The following is a 26,048-nucleotide window of genomic DNA, read 5'->3' as shown; positions in this document are numbered from 1 at the left end:
GGAAAAAACAAAAGCTCCCAAGCAAGTAGGTCTCCTTTACACCTGTGTCTATCCTCCCCCTTTGCATGTGCACACTCCCTCAAACATGAGATGCAGAGGAGGAATAGCCCAAGATCTGCTGCTTGTCAAATATCTCTACTTTCACAACAAATTCAGCAAGTTACCACCACAAGTCTCCAACATGCTTTGCTCGGGACTTCACAGAAAAGCTACAGAGCAGCTGTGGTTCAGCAAACAACAACATCACCCTCTTTTTAAGATCGGAAGGCTCATGCCTTCAGCAAAAAGGAAGAGCAGGCTATTTAATACACATATCCTCTGGAAGTCAATGCCACTGTTTAAGCATATGTGCATGCGACCCATCAACCAGTAAAACTAATTATAAAAATCAATTTCAGATACTTTCCTGAGCCTTTCATTCCTCAATATAATCCTAATTGATTTTTGTTGGAGAAATAGCAAGCGTAATTATTATTTTTATTATGACAAAGGAAGGCAAGGAGGGCCACGGTCAGTATTTTAAGTGGCTCAGCAATGCTTTCTACCAAAAAAGAGAAAAAAAGGAAAAAAAAACCATTTTATTCACAGTTTTGCCACCTGCTGGAAAGAAGGAAAAGCCTTTGAAAGGGTGACAAAGCACAAGAGAAAAGCTGGCAGCAGACAGTGCAGGGCTGGAGAAGAATGTGACAGAATTGTGAAAAACACAATGTGAGAAGGTTGTACCTATTTATAAGTGAGCAGGGATGATCAAGTGTAAAAGAAGTACATTTCAGTGAATGATGAACAGCTCCTTTCATCCAAAAAGGTCAGAAGTGCCCTTATAGAGAGATGGCTCTAATCATGTCTATATTAGAGATGGGGGAAAAAGAGGTTAAGAGCCAGATCCGATGTCCAATCAGTCTTTCCACGAACCTCAAAGCTCCAGATTAGTCCCCAGGGCCCTTGTCAAAGCTTCTCTACCAAGCCAGCTGCAGAGGATGTGAAAATAAATGATTTTTTTCAGCCTTATTTCTTGCAGACACACAAGCACATAACACACATCCACAAAGCCTACTTGTCTAGCTGAAATGCAGAGGAAAGCAACACATGCAGCAACACTCAAAGAGATGGGAATACTCCATTTTCTATCCTACTTGCGAGGCCACCTGAAACAAAGCCCATTGCAACCCCTGCCCCACACCAGGCACGGGATGGCCGGCGCCAGCCTTTACCTCCCTGGGCCTACTCAAACTCCCATTGAGCGACAAAGCCCCGAAACACTGCTGCTGTTCCAAGTCCCCTTGGCGCCAGCCCGGGTGCACACCCGGCCTCCTGCCTGCTAATTGCCAGCCCAGGGGACAGCAGCTGGGTGGCACGGCCGCCGGCACCCAGCAGCATCGCGGCTCCCCAATTAGCCCTTCAGAAGGAGTGAGAAGGGGGGAGGAAAATTAAAATGTTTTGAAAAAAAGATGGATGGAGTTGCTTGGCAACGCGAGGGCATAGCAGCTGTGCAGCAGGGCTGGTACCGGGCCGGGCTGTCAGCGCCCTGTGCTTCGTGCGAGCCAGAGCGCAGCACATCCCCTCCTCTCCTCTCCTCCTGCTTGCACTGCCAGCAAGGCATCACTGCCTGCCCTAATTACACATTCTGTGCTGCTTCAGGCTGCCATTGCTTTGGTCCCCAAGAGGAGCAGTAAGAACTTAAAAAAAAATCTCTACTGAGGGCTTTTGGTTTCAAATTCAGCGCAGCTCTGTGAGCTCAGAGATGCAAGGTGAGGCAGCAGCAGCAGCAGGAGATGAAAAAGGAGAAAAATTCAACAGTTCACCAGGTCAGATTTGTCCAGGACTCCACGATAGACTTTTTCCCTTTGTTTTTTTTTAGTAAATTATACTGGGGGGTGAACAATGGTGAGAGCCCTTCATGGAACGTGGTGCATGTATATTTAATGTGGAGCAGGCAGCAAAGATCTGCTCCTTGGACACTTGTATATTAGTCCAGGAGTTTCTGGGAAATACCATGCAAAAAACAAAGGCAAACACAAAAGCTATTTACCAGTGACTAAAACTGAGAAAAAGAAAAAAAAAAAAAACAAGTGAAGAGACATCCATTTTCCCAACTATAAACGTTTTAAATTGGTTTTGCTCCGCATTTTGCTAATGAATGTGTTTTTTCAATTACTCAAACCATTGCAGTGCCAATGGTTCTGTTTTCATGTCACTTCCTTTTCTGCCCTTTGCCAATGAAAAATCAGAGAAAGATGACAGAAGAAAGGTGATGCAGAGTAGCAGAGGCAGCACAGGAATAAAACACAAGGGAAAATAATACCCATTCTACTCTGGTTCTCAATTTTTTTCAAGAACAAAAAGAAAAAAGACCAGGATGCTTTCATCCATTCAAATATTAGATTTGACTTGGGGGGGGGGGTCACAGATGAAACCCCTTCCTCAGCTCTAAGGGAGATGCAAGCACGTGGCTGGAAGTCACCCAGGTCATTCATGCTGCCAGAGGAGCGCAAATGAAGAACAACATAGATGTACTACAAAACCCCACTGCTGGGTGACGCTGCATCTTCATAGAGAAATCTTAAAAAATATAGACATCTTCTGCATGAGACAAACTTCCTAACACACATCCAAAGGCAAACAAAGCCCCGGAAAAGAATCACCTTTGTGGTTCTTCAGGTTTTGCAAAGAATTAACAATAAAATGCAAGTCATCTTATGACAGATCACAGCTTAGTCCACTCAAGTTAATTTTCAACCAGATATTCGCACATAGGAGTCTTCTACTCAAAGGCTATTATTTCCCATTACATAGGCCAAGTTTTAGCTCAGCTTGTTACACTGAGCAAAGCCCTTTTCTCCCTGCCCATCCCCAGCACACATGCCACATTTTCCTAAAAAAAAAACAAATATTTTTCCTCCAACTTCTAAAATAACAAACAGCAACCATATTGGAAAATTATCAAATGTGGAAAATTTCAGCTTCAAGGAAAAGCTTAGCTAAGCTGCAGGTGACCAACAAGAAGGCATCCAAATGGAAATTCATGGAGAATTAACCATAACGCAGTTCCACGCAGTTACATACTGAACAAAAGTACACGCAGGTATGAATGCCTGTATTTTTATGACATTCATTTCCAAGAACTAATACGTGCTTCTAGTGCTCTAATGGTCACTTAAGATCACCATAAAAAACTAGAATGACATTGCAAAATTGTCCAGCTAATCTATTAAGTTCTCTCCGTTGGTAATAGGAGTGAGTCCAGGTGTACTGGAGCAAGGATGCTCAGAGATCTACAGGTAAAGAAAGTCCTGCGCAGCATTTTGTCCTCCCCTTTCCAAAAGGGCTGCACAGGCCTTTAAAACTCCCCTCACTCAAAGTTCTTGTTTCATATTTATTTCAGACTACAGCTGTACACTACCATTTCCTGCTTGACATTTGGTAACCAACTGGTTTTTGACAGTGGTGTTAGACAGGAATCATCTGAAGACACAAACACAATTTCTCCTGAATTCTAACAAAACTGAAACAGACAATTTTACACCATGAAATCTGCCCTTCAGGCTGCATCATATGCTTGCCCTTCACCTACCTTTGAATACATTTTTCAGACTATACCATGGTGCTACACCATGGGCACCATCTGCTACTTTGAGGTGGTATTCTGAGCCACATCCTCCATCCCCTTTGCTGGGTGTCTCTGAGGGGTTCAAGGACGGATGGATATGAGGAAAACACCGGGCGACAAATGAGCAGTGGCCTGCTGTAGCACTCGGAGGCACCTGCACCCTCCCTCCCGCTGCTGCTAACAGACAGCAAGCATCACTTTCTAAGTCTCTCTCGTACCAAAAATCATCTCATATGGGAAACAAAAAAACAATACTTGTTTCTATTTTCAAGCCCCAATATTAAGACCGTCTCCCTACCCGTGCTACTGAATTGGCAAATGATGAAGCAGAAACACAGGACTAGGGATTACGGTACCAGCAACCAAGCAATGGTGAACAAAACGGGTGTGTTAAATGCCGAGGGCTGCTTTTGGCAGGGCCTCTCCTGCTGTCTGTGTCACTCACAAAGCGCATTGTCTCAGCCTGAGCTCTCACTGTAATAACAAAACGAGGCTCTGGCCCAGCACAGTGAAATCATAAGACTTCCCTCTAAACTTGCCAAATGGCTAAATGGCTTCAAAAAGAGAACATTTTTGAAGAGCTCACGATCAGGTTGGGCTTCTTTTAATCAGCTTTAATTAGATTAAATTAAAAAAGAAAACAGAACTAACGAAACACATCTTTCCAATTTGGCGATAGAACTATACCTCAGAACAAACCCAGGCATGAATGAAGGTCTTCCTCACACACCCCTCCTGCCTCAGTTCCCTTGCTTTTCTTTCCAGCAGCACATTCACCCCCTGCTTCAGCTGCTGCCATGGGAGCTTCAGCATCCTCTGTGTCCATTTGCCATGTCCCAGCCCTGCATGCAGAGCTGGGGAACTGTGACAAAGCTGTGGATCTCTTGCTGTACAACAAAAAATTCCTGGGCCGTGGCTTTTACTGTTCCTGTTCTAGATATACTGTTCTCCCAACTGCTTTTTCCATACTCATTATTCAGATGCTTGCATCCTGCAAACTCGTGCTTTGCTTGGCCATTTGTATTTTCTTTCTCATCCTCAGCTCTCTGTTCACCAGTGCCACCTCATTAGCACAACACAGCACTGCAGCTTCCCACCCATGGGTTATCACTGACACAGAGAGTCTTTATTTTCTCTATTTTTCTTTCACTTCAAATTAATCTTCTTCATTTATCAGCCAGCCTTCCCACCTCAATTCTTTCTTTTCCAATCATTTCCAAATTCTTGACGCTTCCATTTCTAGCCCCAGCAATTTTGGAAAACTCTTCTCTGTCATTTTAAATCCCACCTCAAGATCCTTGCTTTCTTTAATGCTCTTTCTAATACTCTTGTGTACCTCTTGTGTTTTTTCCTTCAAACACAGTAATGTGTTTTTCTGCAGGGTGGATTTATTTGTTTTGGTTACTCTCACCCAGCACTTTGGATCAAAGAACTCTATAATTTAAAATAAGATGTCATGACAATGCGAAACAAACTCCACTTAAGTAAGTGCAATCTTAAGAGAATATGTAGACTCCTACTATCTATTTACATGAGCATCTCCTGCTTGTCTTAGGCTTTAGAAACCTAAATAAAGATGTGAGGTGGTAAACTTACGTTGAGTAGAGTTGATTTTAGGTTGTATTAAATATCCTGGTTTTAGATGTGTAAACTAAAAAAACCTCAAAAGCTGATCCTCACAAAATGCAAACCCCAGCAAAACACTCTATGGGTCACTTTTTATCATTACCGCAGTCTTCAGGATTTGCCAGTTAGACTATACACGATGCTTTATCTCTGGCCATAAAGCATCCACGTCACCTCATACCTTTCCCTGTACATTACGGCAAGGAAGGCTGATGTGAGCTGTTTGGTCAGGAGATAGAAATCTCTTCCACGGGTCTTTGATCCAAGGGAATCAGTGACTTCCTCATGACTAATCTTTCCATAGGTCACAGGCCAGCTCCCCCTTAGACATATTTGCATCCAGATACTCACCAGCAATATCCTGTTTTCTAATTTAGGAAGTACTGATGACTATACATTTTCTTTGGCTCATGCTAATTCCTTCCCTCTCTGTTCTCCATTACACTGGCAATTCATCTCCATGCCTGTGTGCAGGCTGGACTAGAATTCCTGTCTCTTAAAGGAGACACTGATGTCTGCTCTGTGAATAAGTGTGAGAGAATGTGTTACAACTGGGTTACAGTGCCAGTCCCAGTGGCTCCTTTGTGAGGTGTTTTTGCTTCACCCCCATGCTGGCAGCACAGCCTTTCCAATCCTACAGCTCACCTTATACTCCTGTTTACAAGCACAGCCACCACTTCACTCCGGCATGGCTTCTTCGCTGCCCTCTGACAGACAGACAGACAGACAGACAGTCCTAACACTGTTCCTAGCTCCTTTACACACCCCTCACTTTAGGTGCTCTAACTTTGTTCGAATCCAATCAAATATTTTTATTTCCCATTCTACGCAGACAATGTTTCCCCTTTCCCTTCCAGATTGAATTCTCTCCCAGAAAGATAATTGTTTCTCCCTCTTCAAAGGTCATTGAGAAGATGTTTTCATAACCAGTTCAACCACTGATGGGCCTTACAGAACTGTCCTAATTTTTGAATGGAGAAGATGCAGGAGAATAACTAGGGAGGCTAGCACAGCACCACAAGCAATGTGGGATCTGACTGTCTCGGCTCCCCAGTGAAGCAAAGTCCCAGGAGGAGTCAGGATCCAACCCAGCGAGCTGCTATCAGCCTGCATTGCCTCCAGCTCCGTCTGGCTCATCCTGCCGTGAGGAAGGCCAGCCAGCCTCTGTCTGGTCAGTGTTACATACGAATGAAAGGAATGCAACCTCCTTCCGCTGCCTTCCACCCCGCAGCTCCCCAGCCCGCGGCTTTCTTGTTTTCATGCACAGCAGTAAATCCCTTTGATCCAGCAAGTGGACATTGCACATGCAAGCTGGGTGACCAGCCCGCATCTGCCTCCCTGCCCCACACTGAGAGTTCTTTGTCTGTCGGGGCACTCATGCCCTCTTGCACAGAGCCCACACTGCCAAACTGTTCCCTCCTGACATACTAACAAGCTACCAGCCAAAGGAAAATATCTTGCAATCATTTCAGACCCTCTGGCTCAGTCGCTGACTAAGCCTAGTGGCTACTAGCTATTGGCACTGCTGGGCGCATTCAAAACTCACATCACATGTGGCTCGCCACAGTTTCAGGCCGGCTGCGAAAAAACAAAGCACTGATGGAGAATAGGGCTGCTTGTCCCTAGTACCAAAGACACGCATGGAAAAGGAGGGAGTCCTGCCATTTACAATTCAATCCCCAATTTCCACAGCTCATCCCCTCTGTCCCTCTCTTCTACAGGAAGCTCCAGAGCTCCCTGTGGGGTAACCCCACTGCAGAGCTCAGAGTAAAAAGATGTAATGTCTTGACTATACCACTTCTGACTGTTGTCAGTGATTTCAAAGGAACAGAGCACTGAAACAGGACAAAGGGGTCTAAATAACTTTGTGCTTGGACCCAAATAAGCTAGTTACATAGTCCTATCACACGCCTCCCAACATTCACTCAGACTGCTCCCAAGATGTAACCTAAAGATACTCAGATACCTTTGAGCTTTCCTCTGAGTGTAAAGGGAGTCAGGTTCCTACCAGCTCCCAGCGCCCGCAGCCAAGAGTTTAACAATGAGGATGTATCACGTCCATGCTGCAAAATGAAATGATGTTTTCTACACAGCTGTGGACAGCTGGGATGTAACTGGGTATAGGATGCTGCTTTGGCTGCAAAGAGGAAGGCTCCTCCTCTGGGTTTCTCTCTCGACTCTTGTCTACTACCTTCCTGTTTTTCCCTAACAACTTTTGCCACCTCTCTTGAACTTAGTGGATGAAAACAAGAACTCCATACACTAGTAAATGGTTTACAGACTAGTTAAACGCGTGGTTTAACTGGCAAGCTCAGAGAGAGAGCAGAATCCACTATGTGAGGTGATGGGAGCTGTATCCACACAGCTGCAGTGACTTCATCCCATACAGGTCTTCCCATCAGCTAGCAAACGGTCTTGCCCTTCTCACTGTGCTGAGTGCTGCTGTGGATGGACTGACACACACACATTAATGGCACTGTATGCAGGCTAAGGTTATTCTATGAAAGTGTCATGGTGTCAGCAAGAAATGTTTCTTATCATGGAATTATTGCAAAACACAAGATTTGACATGCTGATGTTATTTAGGGGAAGGACACAAAATTCAACCAGACTTAAGGATGGGTTCAAAAGCATGCAAAATCTTGCATGATTTTGACTCCAAAGGGTGGAGATCTTACAAGAGTGGCTGCATTCACAAGAGTTTTCTCAGGATTCCTTGTCCCCATTGCCACCTGCTGGGTGATAAAAACATAGAAATTCCACAAGTTTATCCCTCCTAGGTGATCATGTCACATCCTCGGCTCACTTCAGGAACAGCCATGTAAGACTATCACTTGCAGCTTGAAGAGGAACGCAGGGGCCACATCTGAACAGACAAGGCAGTCATGCCAATCCTCACAGCCCAGATTTATGCCTGCACACAGGGAGGCCTCCTCTGGGACATCCTCCTGGGCAGCCCCAGAGGAGCCTGTGTCTCTGTGGTTACCCTCACAGCAGCACTGGCATCACAAGGAGTCTCCTGACCATATCACTGCAGGTTTTAAAATGAAAGCAATATTTTCACTGGCTTTGAAATCACAGAATTGCAAGTGAGGTCACTCCTGGTAAGGTGGCTATCCCCAGTAAAAGCACTAGAAAGAGCATATTAAAAGATCAAAAACAATACCTTTATGTCTTAATATGATTTATACTTCAGACCATGTAACTTTTACAGTGCTGCCTAGTACATGATGGATGCAGCTCTCTTAACAGCCCACACATTTGTTTGATTTACTGCACCGGTCCAACATGTTATTTTCTACCTTGCAAGAACAACCTCGCTTCTAGGAATCTGCCTGCATGATAAGATCATGAATTAAATGTGCAGTTATTGTAAGAGACCACACATTTTACAGTAAAACTGAGAAAACTGATTACAGCAATCCCTCTGGAAACAAGAATAATCACATGATAAGATAGTGCTAATGGGAATTTATCATCTCACATGTGAGGCTTAGAACAAAGCAGCAACGCTAGCAAACTGCATGGCTATTACTGCCAGTGAATGCCAGCCGAAAAGCTACTGGCTGCGAACAAACGACAGGAGAGGAGGGATGCTGAACGGCCAAACTGAAGCCAATTTGGTATGCTTCAAGACATTTACACAGTAAAGCTCATATGCATCATTAATCAATACTATCCAAAATAACTGCCTGGTATCTTTCCATACATCCTATTCCCTCTCTACCTACACTACTCCATCCAAACTCAATGTAATTCTCCCATTTGTTCTCACAGTATTTCATCACTAGTGTATCCCAAAATAGCAAGATCTCAAAGATACAGTATCTGTGTATGCACACATCTGCATCTACACACAAGCCTCCTCTCACACAAACATTATTCCTAAACTGTATATCTCAGAACTGAAATATGCTTTTTAATTTCCCCTACACAGAAGGCAGCAAAAACCTACCCACGGTATTTTCTATTTGAAGCAATTAACACTTTACTAAAATTAACATTTTTAAAGCTGTCTTGTGGAACTGAGTGCAGAAAACACAAATTGGCATGCCCACAGTTCTACAATAAATGATACATCTTCCACCCTTTAAGTATCCTAAAATTACACACCATCAAGCCCATAAGACACATGAAAACTCAACATATTGATGGTAGACAGTGAACTTCTCCGTTCTGTTGAAAAGAGAATACACTTGCTGGCCTGCCATATTTTTCCATTGCCCTGTTTCATAGATAGAGGCTTGGACTTTTCAGAAGAGCTTTTTTTTTCTCTTTTCTAAATGAAAAAAAAAAGGAGATGGTTACAGTTAGGTGGCAGGAGGACAAGATGAGAGAAGCATCCTACACAAGTACCTGTATGAGTCCTCTGGTGAGCCTTTAAGTGGGAGCTCTTTGTATAAACCTTCCGGCACCCATTAAATTGACAGCGATGAACCCTCTTCTTGTTTTCCGGGGACGCTTCCACCCCTGGTCCTCCTTGTTCACTGTCACTTTGCCCGCTCTTTATCGTCCCCGTGGTTGCTGCTGCTACACTCACTTTCATGGAGCTCAGGGAAGATTTCTTGGCCACCAATTTCAAAGTCACCGTGCCATCCACCGCTGAGAGAGTCTGTGAGGTTTTAACGAGGTGGCGGCTGAGCTCCGGAGAGGAAGGGGGTGTTAATGAGGTTACTGCATTGAGTTGGGCCTGGTTGACAGCCGTGTAGCTTTCTGTGGAAGAGCTGGTGGACTGCAAGCTGAGGCATGTCTCAGACAGCAGCTTGTCCCGTGAGAGGATAATGTCCATGTTGGCGCTTTTGTCACACATACTGGTCTCCACTGGTAAAAGAATGGGGTCCAGCCGTCGGATACTGTCCTCTGCATCTGGAGCTGAGGAGGCATGAAGGAAGCAGTCCAAGTCCTCACCAAAGCTCTCAGAGATCTTCCGCGGCTCAGTCTGAAGGTATCGCTCCAACTCGAGGCATGTCTGCAGGAGGGGAAGGGAGAAGAGAGGGAAAGAAATCACTATTAGAGAGAGATCACAGCACAGCTCCCTCGAGGGCAGGAGAACAACATGGTCCGGAGCCATTTAGAGACAGCACTCATGTGTAGCAGCCCCTTCTTGCAAGAAGGTTGCTTCTTGGGAGGCACATGGGGATTTGGCACTTGTCTGAAGCTGCTCAGACACAGGGTATGGGAATATCTGTGTATGGCAGAGGATTATACGCTAATGAAGATAATAACAACCAGAAAGCACCCGCTAAATTTTCATGGAAATCTGCACATTGCCTCATTTCAAATGTAACCTGGCAAACAATCACCTCCACATTAAACTACTCAAACTGCCCAATCTCCTGGCACATACAAACAAAAAGTCACCTCTCCAACAAATTCCTTCCTCTTTCTTCACACATATTGTATTTCACTCCAATCTTTTCCTCAAATGGCATAAATCTGAAGTATATAATTTTAAGATAGAAAGAGGAGACAGAGAAAATCTCCCAGTAACAGCATAGCTTGTTTGAAGGGGCTGAGAGAAGATGAAGACGTGACAAGAAAAGGGGGACCTAGTGCCTCTTCTAGAGGGTTTTTGTCACCTCTGACCAAGTAGACCTCCTGTATACAGAACACCACGCTTGCACATAAGCGCACACATAGCATCTTGAAAAGCAGGTGAAAATGCAGGCAGAGATGTTGCCGCATTAAAATGTGCTCCTGCATCTCCATAGCAGTGGTTATCAGCATGAGGATGGGGTGAGCCTGCTACTTGAATGTAACTTGCATGAGCTGCCCTAAGCTAGCACTAGCACCAACAAAGCCTCCAGGCACCATCATACTGCCCAGCGTTCTCCAAAACCAACATTATAGACTTTTATTACTTATAGAAAGCTGTCGTCTGTAGTTTCGGGAGCTTTTAATGGAGTTTATTAGTGTTGTTTTTCATTTCTTGCCACCTGAAAGGATAGCTGGTTTAATACCATCACTGCAATTTTACAGGATTTAAAAAACACACATACTAACAGAGATTTTTTTTGAAACTTTTAAAAACTACTCCTGAGGGATCACTTTAAAGATATAAAGGAAGGGATTTTAGGCAAAAACATTCAATGCAGCCTAATGGAGCTAATGGTCCAACTACATCTCAACCTGGAAGCCCAACATCTGATCAAGAAACAAAAGCTTCCTATCATCAGAGGCGAGACAGAGACTCCTGAGTACAAACCTCAATAGGAGCACAAAAAGGCTCCATTCACAGCTTTCTGGGAGCTACCATCTAACTCAGGATTACTACTTTCAATGCAGCCTGGAAGCAACGCTACTGTTTGCAGATACGATTTGGTGGGATAACATCCAGAGTTTCTGAATTCAGAAAAAGATTCTGTCAGACAGTTATCTGTTTGATTACTTAATAATACCCGATCATAGATCTGAGCTGTAGAGATGGACTTGGCAAAAAGCAAAAAAAATGGCAATATATGCAAGTGAGAAGTGCTATATTTTAGTGGAGTCACATGACACTGTGTATGCAAAGTGTCTGCACTTACCAGTTGGCAATCTTGCCTTACGCAAACCACCAAACAACCAAGCTGCTCAAACTTAGCAAGGGGCTTCACTTCTTTATCTACTGTAAAAGGGATCTCTGAAGAACTGTTTTTGTCAAATCCCTGGAAGATGAAGTCGGCAAGTTTTTGGGCTGCTGACATTCAGCAAGCAGAGATTCAACCAGTGTGCCCTCCCAGAAGTAACTGGGAACTGGCATTAGTGAGCCACAGCCCACAACTTGGGCACTCTGCTGTCTCCTGCTCTGTCTTCTGCTGTCTTCTGCTCTGGGTTAACACTAAACTGCTGCACTGCCCCAGGAAACCAATGGGTTGCAACAACCACCCACCTTCTTTTCTTCCAGCAGTGATTTCCAATAGACAACAGCTGACAAAAGCTGAAGCCAAACCATCAGGAGCCTGCTTCTCCACCTCCTAACCAGAATGAGACTGAAGAACAATGATGTGGACACTAATAGTGCAAACTCAACATTCAGGACTTGGGGGATTCCCCTTGGGGGGGTGCCAGCTCATTTCTCCAACAGCCTTGCTCCAAGCATCACGAGAAACTGTTCATTTGTGTTCTCTCCTTTCCCCACTGCTCCTTCAGCTGGATTTTTGGAACGGTTCCTATTTCCTGCTGCAACAATGTGACTTGGCCCTGTACATCCGCCTGGCTGCCCCTGAGGCTACCCCACTTCCTGAGCACAGCAGAAAGTCGGAAATGATGGGAATCAGCGGTAAGCTTCACAGCAAGGTGTCACAGCATCTGGTTCTGCTGCTACCTAACCTTGCTGGCTTGTGTGACAGCAGAAGCTTTTCACCTTGAGCCTACCTTAACTCAGGGCCAAGGACTTTCCCCAAGGGACAGAGGCAGGGGACAAGGCTTTCAGCTTTCACTCAGGAGTCTCCTGTTCCTGACGGTCCATCTGAACTAGTTCCTGAGGAAGCAGCAGACAGCCCCCATGCTGTCCCTGTGGCACCAGCACCTAGTGACCCTGCTCACTCTTCTCCCCCTGGAAAGCAGACAGCTTGGTACAAGCAATGAGGGAAGCCATGCTGGGGCTGCTCACAGTAACAGTGGAGAGCAGCTCTCATGGACATAAAAAGCCTGTGTGCTGCTTAACATGGAGTTCTGGGACTGGAGAATGGCTGTAGTTGGGGATCTGGTCTCTCCCTAGATGAATCCTAATGGGTTTGGGGGCAGCTTTCCAAGTGAACCCCACAGTTCTTCAGGACTAATCCCACACATAAAACAAAAGAGATGATGCTTTTTAACTCCACATATGATGTAATTTGGGCTTTCTGGCTCACTTAGCCTTCATCCAGTGGGGCAGAAATAGGTCCAGGGGCCTAATAAATAGAAGGTTTCCAAAGTGGAGCCTTACATAATCAGAAATTAGGGATAGAAGTGGGGAAAAAAAGAAAGAGACTGGGACTCAAGGCCATTAAATGCAACAACAGTGGCAGGAGATTTCAGTTGCCAGGACCAGAAAGCTACACGCTGGTTCTGCAGGCCCACGGATGCAAGCAGGAGGTGCTGCTCCTTTAAGGCACAACTAGCCCAGTGACAACAATAGTAGGCCTGACAGTTTTCTCAGCTTCACCATTAATTTTCCATAAAGAGCAGTTTCTCAATGAGCCCTTTTCAGGCAAAGCCTGATGCTTCAGAAACCTGTAATTATTCCTGGCTCCCCCCTCCCGCAGCCATTGCACCTGTGCCATTTCAAGACACCAGCTGGTCATGCCTTGCCTTCTGCCTCAGAAATCCAAAACCAGTGGATCAAGCCCATCTCCCCATAGAGAGGTGAAAAAAACAACTCAAAGGAAAAGAAACAATATAATGGATCCCCTCCCTCCCTCCCATCCCCCTCAGCCACTCCACCAAGTCAACAGGGGGAAGCTGAGCGGCACTGAGCCGGAGGACCTCCATCTCATCTGCATGGCAGACAAAGCCTGAGGAGGGCTCAGGCTGCAGCCTTGCAGTAGCCCCACCAGGCCCTACCTGCTGCCGAGGAAGGCCACAGCCGGCAGAACAAAGCTTCCTTTCCCATATGCACTCCCTGGCACATGCCAAGTACCTTATGTGACCTTCCCCTCACTCGGGCCCAAATCACCAGGGGAGAGGCACACAGTGTTTTGAATGCAGCCTGTTTTCTTCACTCCCACCCCAGCAAGGCTTAGAATTTTTAGGCCACGTAAGCTCACCCCCTTGTCTTGAGCTCTGAGCTGGTGAAGCCACTCAGGCTGAGACCACGAGTCTTATGGACCATCAAATGCATCACGAGAGTTCTTCAGTCTCCATTCCCACAAAGTTACTTGCCATCAAGTGCAGCAAAACCTAACAATTCAGTGAGAGAGCAGCAGGACATTGACAACTACCCAGAGACATGAGCCCACATGGCTAGATTCAGACACTGGTGAAATCTGTACCTCTTCCACTTCCACCACCAGCCTGAGAGGACAGTGGTCCAGTGTTACCTGAGACAGGAGCAAGCTGCTCCTGCCGTCATTGCCAGTTTCGCTGCATGTCCAGATTCTCATTACACACTCATGCAATAGATGGGGAAATTGCTCTAACAGATGTAATACATCTCACGTGTGAGCTAAGCCTTTCTATGCCATAGGTTGCTACATGGCAAGGAACTTGATGGGTATTAAATTTTCTTGCCCAGTGCCTGTAGGATTTGTGGCAATAAAGGCTTCAATATAATTGTAATGGGAAGAGGAAGATGGTTCCCTTCATGGACATAAGAAGATCGGTAAGACTGTTGACTGCTGTCAAATGGTTTTTGCAGGCTAAGGATAAAAAGTGACCCAGCTACTTCAACCCACCTGCCCTGACTAACAAGGGTCATTCTCTTTGCACCTTGCTCCGCAGTTTAGCCAGTTAAAATAAATGATGATTAATGGCTGAGAAATAATAGGATATGACTATGGTAAACTCAGGGTACTTGCAGAAAGCCAGTGAGCAAAGGAGGACCGTCTGGCATGCGGGCATTCCCAACAAGGCCTCAGCCTGTTTTTTTAATTCTGGATACAATTGCAAAAAGGTTCACTTTCCCAACAGAGGTACATTTTCATCACCTACAAACAATGATAGGTATTTCCTGACTACACCCTGGTGAGTTGTCACATCTCTTTGCTCCCCACACCATACCACCTCCTCAGCAGAGCAGTAGAACACACCCAACACTTCCACACACAGGACCACATCCTTCTGACAGTACAAGACAATCAGTGCAGTGCTGCTCTATGCCTGGCAAGGACCTACATCTTACAGAATGCAGTGGAAGAGAAACACACACATGCCTTTGAGAGCAGAGATGTGATACATGTACCATTTTCAGCAGAGATTAGCACTCACCTAACTGCAGACAGCTGAAAGCCTTTACAGTACTCAAGCTCCTGCATGTTTTGTGCAGCTAAAGATGGGACAACACAGCAACAATGAAGTTCAGTCAAGGGTAAAACAAAGCCCAAACACTTAAAGTGATTTGAGGCCAGCTGGGGAAGACACCTAATCAACACATTCAATGGGTTCCTCTGTTTTATTGATGCTGAAGTATTTTACAACATCTTGATTCTGAATTTTTCTAGCAGATTATGGGAAGTTCTCATCTGGAAGTGCTAGTTAATTCTAAGTGCCATTTTACTGCAGATAAAATGGGACATCAAGTACTGATCTTGGAAGTTATCCAAAACCTAATTAAGAAGTTGGATACTTAGATCTGGCAGTGACAGAGAATGAAAATGTCAAACGTGGTTGACAAGCAGGTCTGATCTACCAGCTCTGTTTACAGTACTTGAAAGGATTCTCTTTGCAGCAAATTTTTACTGGTGCAAAGCAGAATTATATATGCAATAGCTAAGGTCAAATTCCATCCTCCATTGTGATCTCATCACTATCCACTGGCAAATAAAAAAGGGATCTCATTTGTAACATGAAATAACTACAGAAGTTTCAAGATTGCAAAGGAAGGGAAAACATCCCCAACCCAAAAACATCCCAAACAATAATTCTAAGGTGAGGGTTACCATGGTTTACTCAGACCAAACTAGGACAGGTTGCTTCCAGGTCTAGTGCCTGGTGTCAGTATATCATTGTTCACCAGAAAGGCAAAAGCTTTCAGCTACAGTGGCACTTGCATTTTGGTTCCTGGATATTGAATGGAATGCTGTGAGACAGCCCTGAATTAAGAGGAGTAAGAGGTCCAAAACTAACCTGTCTTCCCTGGAATGTCACTTTTTTTTTTTTCCCTTAACCCTAAAGCAAGGTTTGAAAGCTCCATCTTCTCCCTTCTGCCAAAAGCCTTCATTACTTCCTGAACAACAACAAACCCCAAAACTCTTGCCCATCTATTCCAAAGTTGTCATCTGTTTCCAGCCAGCTGCCAAAACCTCCAGCTTTTCCTCTTGGCAGCCATTACTGGGCAGTTGCAAGTTGTCAAAAGCTGCAACACATCAGAAGCCCAACATTTAGGATGGCATAAAATTGACAGAATTTTAGTATTAAAGTAAGTAGTTTTGCTAAATACGCTCAGGAAAATGGGAAAACCGCAATCTGAAATGAATGAATAGTAAGAAAAAGTTTCAGCTAGGCAACAACAAATAATTTCCACTGCAAAGACAAGAAAGGCAAAACTCCTGGCCATGTGCCAGCACATCCTGCCTAAATGTTACGCAGTTCCTTAAGAAAAAGACAGCCACACTTTTCAGGTACAACAATAAGCTACTTGCAGACACCTAACTCATGGTAAATCTCTGCATGCATTCCTAGCCCCTTGTATATATGAGGGAAATCCAAGTTAACTGTACACTCAACAAGCAGGCTTTTGCCAAGAGCAAAATCAGGCACACACACGGTCAGCAAAGATCAGCTGATATACGAAGCCTTGTTTTCCTGTGGTAACTCCAGCACACGCATAGGCTGCCAGGCCAGTCTGCTCACAGCGGCTGAGCGAGTCTCAGCAGCCAGCAGTCTGGGCTAGGCAAGTCTGTTAACTCTCTCATTTCTGTTGAATATTCTACACAGAACCCAAGTCTCTGTTTGCAAATGTGTTCCGGATAATTATGACCCATGTCCATTTTTTCCCCTTGGTGTCAGCCCAAAGAGTGAACTTTTAAGGAAATGTATTTAGCCAAACCAGCTCATTCACTATTATTCATGCACAAAAGCATTCTCAAAGAATGCTCCTGTATCATGACCCCAGCGGCTTTCTCCCTGAGTTCTCTTCACAGCATTTTCCTTCTGACCATAAAAGATACCGAAGTCAGAAGCCTCATTTTCATTAAGCAAAGATACCCTTTAATGTAAGAAGTCTGCAGCTTTACTTAAGGAGCAGCATCACGACCTTCATATAAACAGAAGCCATCTTTCTGTTGCTCTGGGGCACGATGTAACCAGGGTCATCAAAGACTTTGGTCAGCCTTTAAAGCTCAAAGGATAAAAAACACGTCTGCCATAAATTAGCAATTTCCACCAGCAGAAATGGGTAGTGAAACAAATGCCTCAAAAACAGAATAATCCACAAATCTAATTAAGAAGTCAAAATCAAGATTAGTTCCCCAATTAGTAATAATTAGATAAATCTTATCAATCAAATATTTTTGTAAATGGAGAAGCCATATTTGTTCACTAGAAGTCTGTGGTATTTGGGCTCTAAGCATAGATGGCTTCAGTGCACTAGTTTTGAGATACTGAACAAAGGACTGCAGCTAAGCATGGCTGAATTTGATAGGCATCTAGATTAAAAAATGGATGAGAGAAATCTGTGAACACTGAACCAGGGCTTTGGAGGGCTTGTGTTGTTTTTTTTGACTGTTTAATAGTGATAGAAAAAATATCTGAAGCAGTCACAACAAAAAAACAGCAGCAGTGTCAGCAAAGGATTAAGGACAGCCAAATGAAGAATTCAAAAGTGGAGGCAGCCCATTGTGCTAGTATCAAAATATGATAAAACCCATGTGTGCTTACACATCAGAGCATGCACTGTATGCTGCCACGCAGTTCAGACCACAAGTAGCCATAGAAAAGAACTTTAAGCAATTACACATAAATACGTATAAATAACGTGTGTTTCAGAATCTTTCTGAAGAGTTCACATCTTTGTGTAACAACCTTGCATGGCTTTGAGTGAGCTGGCTAGTGGCCCTCACTACAAACTTTCCTCCAAACCTCATTGAATACGTATTTAACCTGTTGCTGTCCCACTTGGAAGCAGCTTTAATTTAGCATTATAAATAGCAAAAAGGGACAGTTAGCTCCTAGAATTGCCTGTTCTAGCTCCCACTGAAATCAAAGGATCAGGTTCAAAGCATGCCCCAGAGTGTGGTAAACTTCTCACAGGAAATGGATATTTAAAGCAAATGCTGACGGCTGTGAAATGTACAAAGTAGAGCAATATTTTAGGTCTCGATCCTCAATTAAGATTCATCCCAACGAAATATTGCAGTGGGGTTACAGAGCAGAACTGGATTCCTCGTAATTAGTCCGGATTGGATCATGAATGAAAAAATGTACTAGCTAGAGATGTTTCATTAACCTCCAGAGATAGCTTATCATTTCCTCGTCATCAGCTGGCACACATGCGTATACCAGTTGTGCTCTCACAGGCTCAGGCAACAACATATCTGCAAGCACAGTTCTTCACAATTAACTAAAATCTTAAGAGGAGATGTCATTGATACACTCAACATGCGGTATTTCATAAGAGGGTGTTCTGGGTTGTGAGCGTTGTGAGTCACCTCTGCAAAAACTTAAAAACATATTAAACAGGAGGATGTATAGCACTAAATTCCTAACTCCAAAAGGAGTAGTTCCTCACTTTAACTTTGTACGATCAATATCTCTGTGCTGGGACTACTGCATCTACTCTGCACATGATGCTCATTCACTGTCACATCTCACGGCTCAAAAAGACCTTTTGTTTTGCTTTTGGCTGTGAGGAGGAAGAGGTGGGGACCTGTCTGGCAAACAGGAAGCAGGAGGAAGTAGGGGAATACGGAGTAGAATAAGGTCAGAACTAAAAAGAATAAAAGAGCATTTATACCATTTCTAAACCATAATAAACATATAGGACCAAAGTCTGCCGCGAGCTACGCAGGGAACAGTGCACTGCTTGGCTAAAGTTTAAACTCTAATGTGAACACAGCAACAGTCCAATCACTCTTACAAAAGCCATTTGCTGCTTTTTTCTTTCTCCTTTTTTAAATATCTTTTGGGCAATTTGTTATCTTACAAGAGCAAGAAGATGCATGTGCTGCTGTGATAAATACGCCAATCTGGGAAAGGAAAAGAGAAGACAGCAGCCTCAAGTTTCACCATCACACCGAGAAAAAACTCAATCCAGAAACAAAGCGATGGGAAGCACAACCGGATCCTCAGCTGGGGTAAATCAGCACACAGCAGCACTGATTTCATTGTTCCTGTTTACATCAGCCAAGGACCTTGCCAACACTCAAACTCCATGAAATTCTGCTCTAAATTAGCACCATTTAAGTCCAGCTTACATGAAGCAGAATTTGACATGTTCTTTGATAGCTGGAGATTGTTATTTTATATTACAAATCTTGTCTACTTTCTTAGGAACAAGGTGACCCAAATTGAAAAATTGGAAGAATTTAAAAACACCACCATCTTCAGACCTCCCGATGCTTGGATTCTTAATGTGGGCCAGCAGTGTATTTGGAGGCACTCACTTACTGGTTACTGCCGCGTCTACCCAGGATTTTCACCATCTGTGCAGAGAAAGAAGAGTCTTCATGCATCCCACTGCAGGTAAACTTGCCTCTTACTCAACAGCAGGTGCTCTCTAAAGGATATCCCCTTGCTGCCAAGAATGTCTTCCCATTGTTTTCCTTTTTTATGCTGCACTGCCAAAGCATTTGTTCCAAAACTTAAGCCATCAGGGATTTTGATCCAGCCTTAAATCTCACAGACACTGCACTTCTGCTGCTGCGCGCCCCAATAAAAGCAGCGAGGTCCTCTTTTTAAAGTGATTTGCTGGAGGATATTGGAAAAGAGCCTGCCAGAATCGGCCCGGTCACTCACTAGCAACACAGGCAGCTGCCCACAGGCACCCGAGGAGACCTCTGTCCCCAAAATACCTTAGACCAAACAAAAAGGAATCTGGCACATCCTTTTGTGGATACTATTGGTAAGTCAAGGTGTGCTGTCAGACCTAGACCAGGTAGTGCTTCCTCCCCATGAAAGGAAAGAGATCATCCCTGCATCAGCAGTTTGCAGCAGGCTGTATGGCTAGCAGCTGCTGCATAAGATGGACAGCCAGGAGATGCCACCAAGAGCCCTCCCACTGACTGACTTAAGAAAGCTCAGCAGGTCCCATCACCAGCTGCCTAGTGCCAGAACACCTCTGTGAGCCAGCTTACACAGGCATGGCTCTCATTCTGGCTCATCCAGCCTGCTGACTGTGGACATCCACCCAGTTGTTATGGATTTTAATATGCTGCCATATGAAAGTGCTATTTCAGGACAAAGCTATTAATAGTAGTAGCAGCCAGAAAATAGCCTAGAAGGAATGCAATGTCTTGATATTCCTGGAAGATCTAACAACTTCCCAGCATTCAAGCGGCCAACATGGATAGTTCAAGATTTTTCTGCGTACGAGAGCTTTGGTCTTTTGTTAGAGGATCTAACTATGCGAAAAGCCTCATGACATCCTTCACAGAAATGCCCAGTATGGATACCTGCCGAATGTCAGGTATGCAGAGATTACAACACAGAAAGACCCAGAGGGTGGTACTACATTACTGCAAGCAGGCTGGTGAAAAGCAGAGACTGGATGCTCTGATGAAGCATCAGGAGATACTGAAGCTCTGCAACAGCAGGTGAAAGAGGTGGAGGATGGGAGAGGACCTGACTAAGACCTGCTCAGAAAGCTGACACAAGAACTCTCCAGAGGCTCTTCCTTCCAGCCCTTTCTCCCACCAGCATCCTCTCCTTCCCTTGTTCCTTCACACTGCATCTCCTCAGCAACACTTTATTTTGGCATGAGCCTCGAGGACAAGGCAAGGCACTGCCCCTTGTCATGCTCTGTCTCTCTCCTAGCAACCTACTCTTTCTCCTAGCAAAATGTCCCTGGAAACATATTGGAGATTACTGTGCAAGACTGCCAGACCCCACCTCACGTTTTTGCTGGCACTTGTCCCTCTCAGATTAATTGGGAGGGTTCCCAAATTAATTCCAGGTCCATAATGAGCACAACACTCAGCACCACCTTCTGAAGGTGAGGGCATCTCTGCTGACAATGCCGCAAGGCTTTCAGCATCCATTCTGCCTGCACCTTGCTGCTCAGAGGATCTTAGTGAGACCTCTGGCTTTCCAGCCCATCCTTAAGTATTATATTTGAGTAAAACCAATGAAACTTGATGCTGCGCCTTTCTCCAAGATCAGAAGAACCTAATGATGTTGCTGGGAATTAGAAAATGGCAGACTCACAGCATAGAGCTTTACTGATTGAACCATCACACATGGCTCCAACTCACTACCAAACATACAGGGTTTGGTACAGGGTATTCTGGTCCCTCACCACCCTCCAGAACAGAAACAAACAAAATCCATTTACCAACAAGGAAAAGAGAAACATACTGTGGCCATTATAATCTCAGGAGCGGACATGCTATCGGGTCTATTTCCAACTCAGACATTTTAAAAATTTAATTTACCTTAAGCATCTGATTTTCCCTGATTTTCCTTTTCTACGTTTATTTAAGCCTATATAGTACCTTCAAAGATAAGCCTGCTTTTGTGAGGCAGCTCTAGACAGCTCTTTCTCTCTACTGTCTTTTTGCATTGGGATGGAAGTCTCCACTGTCATGGCCTGGAAGAATGATGCCAGGCTCTCTTGGCTCGGTCTGTGGGGAGGTGAAGAGCAAGGACACGTGCTCTGTTGCTGAGGAATGACAGATCTCCTGCTGCAGAAGCAGTGTCCCCTTCCTTGTGGCACAACCAACCCTCTCCGTCACTTTGTTTATCATCAGTATTGCTCGAGTGAAGCCATTTTTAGTAGCCCTCATAGGCAGGGTCTGTTGCCAGCTATCATCATCCCAAACACTTTCAGAACTCTGTCACTCTTCTATGGTACAATCCCTGTAACAGATAAACACAAACATCATCTTCCCCCACATACAAATTACAGCTTCCAGGAGCTGCAATTTTATTTTGGTTATAAACACACAAAGGTAACCTTTATGCTAGGCAAGGAGGATTTGCACAAGAGACCACAGGCTGAGCCTCTGCCTCACAGGGAATGATCCTGGGAGCCCTCTGCTGCTTCTCCTCCCACTGACTCCGCTTCCCAGAAGGTTACAATGATATCAGTGCTGAAGTGAGAGCCAAAATTCCTTGCGGTGGTAACTGGGGCTGCTGGAGGGATTTGCTTCAGTCCCACAGTCCAGGAACCAGGATTCAGAAAGAGAAACAAGCTCAAAACATGCTGTGTTCACTATCGCTGGCACTACCAGCAGCCTGCGCATCCAGGATGCAATATTTCAAGCACTATTCATGACTTTTGCCATCCCAAGTCCCTCCAGAAGTCAACATAGCCCTTTTCAACACGTAGACACATTCAGGAGGACAACATGAGCACCTCAGTGACGCTCCCCACCATGAGAGCAAGGCTCAGAGGGATTTCATCCACTTTACATCTCTAACCCTTCCTGTCAGACCACAGGTATTCCCAGCTCTGTGGACCTCCCATCACCACAGCACTGAGTGCACAACATCTGTCAAAGAAGCATGAAGTCAAATTGACGCTGCAAGCCCCTGCATGCTCCCTGAGGTGTTCCAGTCCTCCTCCGAAGATGCTAACGTGTCCCTATCCCACCAGAAGTAATGACGCACTCCTGGAAGCAAAAACTGCATTAAATTCTTCTTTATGTGTGAGCTAAGAGCTTTATTTGCCTCATACCATTTTTACTCATAAATATAGTATCAAGGTGATTGTATTCTCCTCAACCTACTCAGAGTGTTCTGTAAGTAAAACCTGCAACTGGCAATTTATCAGGTGAAAAAATAAAAGCCACATTTCTTTTTTCCCTACACTGAAAAATGACCACGTGCAGCCTCTGAAGCAGACCGATCGTCTTAACAAGGTCATGAATATCAGCCTAGAGGCAAAGGCAGGGAAACAAAACCACCCTGCACATGTTTTCCTTCTCTGCCGCATTCTTACCGATGTTTTGCTCACTTTCTAAGCAAAGAGGAAGCCTCTCCTGTTCCCGTAACTCTGTGTTTATTCACATTCCAGCAGCAGCAGTGCTCACAGCCACAAGGAGCTCTCCAATGGCAGAGAATCAGATCTTGCTGCAACACATTTTGAAGCTTGAGACATGGCCAGTTCTGAGCAGCAATGAGATGGAAGCCGTGAGAGCAGAAAAGAGAGGCAGTGGGTGGTGGGACACCATGAAATCTTTTGAAAGCACTGTTCTGCAGGCTAGGACAAAAAGCACAGCACACCCTTCGCCCAGTGAAAAGACTGGAAAATGCTCTTTAGGAGGCATAGCCTTAAGAGTCTGAACAAATCCCCCCAGATGTCCCTGGTGACAAAGAAGCCCAATTTGATCAATACAGCAGCATTATTAACACAGCAATGGCTTACACGCAGCTGGTCATATGTTCCTGCCTCTGCCGACCGTGGGGGAAGGGGTGCAAACTCGGCAGCAGTTCACAGGGGAAATGTCTCTCAAAATCATTAGACTGCACAAAGAATCTCTTACCCATTTCCATGCAAGCTGCTTTTCTGGGAGAGCTCCGCTCTGTCAGTATTGATCAAGCTCAGGTGGAAACCCATACATATTTTGTGCATTATGTGTTGGGTTGTTCTGTTTTTTGTTTTTTTTTTTTCCTAAAAATAAATCTTACTTTTAATTGCTTTAGGATCCCTACCTTCAGGCTTTTCTTTGCAGCTATAAAAAGCCTTTCCTTCATGGGCTGGGGACAGACACGTAAATGTAGGCAGTTAACAATAATGTGACTGCAGAAGGTGGGACTTTATGAATAGCAAATCTCGTAAAAATACTATGGGGACTAGGGGCTGAGTTAAGTGTGTTTGGATTCAAACAGAAGGAGCGGTAGTAGAAGGGTATACATCACTACCACTGCCAAGCCCTGGTCAGAGTTGTGGCCCTTCTGTGTTTGGCTCTTCACAAAGAGTTTACAGACAGTCCTGGCAAGTAACTCAGGAACTGGCAAGAGAACGGGAGAAAAACACTTATAGCTAATCATCTGCTCAAGTATGGCCAGCAAATCTGAGGATTCATTAAAAGCGGGGCTCTGCACGTGCCATAAGCCAAGTGTGAGGAAGGGAATCACACAGACAGCAGTGTGTGCGCACCACCCCAGGTGGTTTGTGAAGGAAAAAACACAACAGAGAAGCTAAAAGGTGAGCAGTAAATACTGACAGCATGGGGGGAAGGAGTGACTGTAATAACAAACACAAGACATCAAATGGCCTTTAAAACCAGGAGAGAAAGACCTTCTTACCCACAGAAAGTGGGTTTCAGCCATGGCTGGAAAGAAAAAGCACCACAGAAATGCTGCATCTGCACCAGTTGTCCTTCTTCTGCACTCAGCTTGGACACGGTCAAAAAATGGGGAAAACAACAGACTCGCTTTCCCCTTCACCATGATGAAATCCTGCCACCTCTCTGACATAAAAACACAAAGACCATCAAAGCCAAATACTGCACAAGGAAGGTAAAAGGCTGAACTTGAACTCACCATGTGTCTCTACACTGTATTTACCAAGGTTTTCTCATCAGAAAAGTGTGGTGCTACTCCAGAGCTGCTGGCATAAAGCTCTCCCAGAAAGGGGTGCTGTACAAGTGTCTAGACAGACTAAAATTAAAAAGAACAAATTATATGACACTGCCCACTGTCTGCAAGCCAGGGCCAGATTCTCACAGGGAGAAGTAAATCACTAGAACTCTAATCATAGCTAGTGGAGTTATCTTAATTTACACTAAGCAAGAATTTGGCCCAGAAAAATATTCCTGTCAAGTCTGCAGCCAAAAATTCCTCTGCTAGACCACATTCCACCAGCTAAACTGCCAGAGAAGACAATTGCAAAAAGAATTTAATTAAAATAGAGATCAGGGAACCAGTAGCCCTTTCAGGCTCTACTCTTGGCTTCCTCTTTGTGACAACTGAGTATTTGGGTGCCCCAAATTCTCAGCCAGAAAAATGGGCACCTGCAGTTCCCTGCTCTCTATGGGCAATGACTGAAGCATGCTACCTGTTCAAAGCTCAGTTGTCATACCAAACAGACACCTGAATGCTCTAAAACCCTGGGTCTTAGATGGAAGCATATGCAATTTGCTTTGCTGAAACAGCTCTGTCGTTGCTCTTAGAAAATCTGAGCCTCAAAAAAGCAACTCTGCAAGACTGTAGGTGTCAGTCCTCCCACTCACCAGGGTACTGCTAGGAAATTTTACTGCCCCAGACCACACAAATCCACTGGCACAGTGGGTGGAGGAGAAAGTCCTTCCTCACTGTTGGTCCCTGGTGCTGAAATACAGATATGCACAAAGAGTACTGCTTTTCCAGTTTTCTTGTTCGTATTTTATCTCTGAACTTAAACTTTTGTATTGATTAGTATCTCGATAGAAAGTGGATTTTCTACACACACTTCTTTTTTCAACTCCACCTGGAAGTCATTAAGTGGAATAATACACCAGGGATGTGGAGCAATGCAATCACGCCATCAGCTCATAAGGCCGATGTCACGTGGTGCCTAATTGTAGCAGGTCCTTTCTTCTCTTTTACTCCTTAATTTTCATTAAAACATTTGGCTTTTTACATGCTTGTCTGCAAGAACATCTGCAACAGCACACTGTGCAGAACCTGTTTCTTTGCAGTCCTTGTTCTCCACACAAACATCCCTAAAAGATGCTCACCTCTGTACTGTTCATGGAACATTTGTGCTTGAGAAAGCTGCTAATTCCCAGGCATGACCCTGTTTTGTACACCTGATACCTGCACTTCTAGAAGAACATTGTTACTGCCCCACAGGCCAGCTGAGCATTGATTAACATGTTCTTTTGTATCCTCCCACACTCTTCAAGGACAACTTCTCTTAAAAGCTTGCTGAAAAAAAAAAAAAAAGAGAAGATTACAGTTTTTGTGAACAGTTTTCAGAGGCACAACCTAGAGAAAATCATCGCAGCTCTGCGGCCCACAACCAGCTGCGCAGCTCATTACTATCAAGTGAGGCCCCACTGCTTTGTTGCAACCCCAGCAGACACCATGGGTTGAGCAGCACTCCTGTGCAGGA

General features: G+C 44.6%; 1 protein-coding gene across 3 annotated transcripts in view; it reads right to left on the bottom strand.

The window, feature by feature from the left end:
• KLF7 (Kruppel like factor 7) overlaps positions 1-26,048 on the bottom strand; it is a 59,383-nt gene that overhangs the window by 19,732 nt on the left and 13,603 nt on the right. For 2 of the 3 annotated variants that reach the window (XR_002439313.1, XM_021398662.1), the window contains exons 1-2: positions 11,761-12,088; positions 9,590-10,202 (exon numbers count right to left, since the gene is read on the bottom strand). Coding sequence is in view for 2 of the 3 variants with exons in the window: in XM_021398662.1 (XP_021254337.1) it covers positions 9,590-10,202; positions 11,761-11,919 (772 nt within the window). In the remaining variant the exon portion in view is untranslated. Of the gene's footprint in view, positions 1-9,589; positions 10,203-11,760; positions 12,089-26,048 lie in introns of those variants that run through there. The other variant, XM_021398663.1, reaches the window with a different exon arrangement.

The sequence above is a fragment of the Numida meleagris genome, chromosome 5 (genome assembly GCF_002078875.1).
Source record: "Numida meleagris isolate 19003 breed g44 Domestic line chromosome 5, NumMel1.0, whole genome shotgun sequence".
NCBI lineage: Eukaryota > Metazoa > Chordata > Aves > Galliformes > Numididae > Numida > Numida meleagris.
Note: the sequence above shows the minus strand (reverse complement) of the source record. Positions and strands in the feature narration are given on the sequence as shown.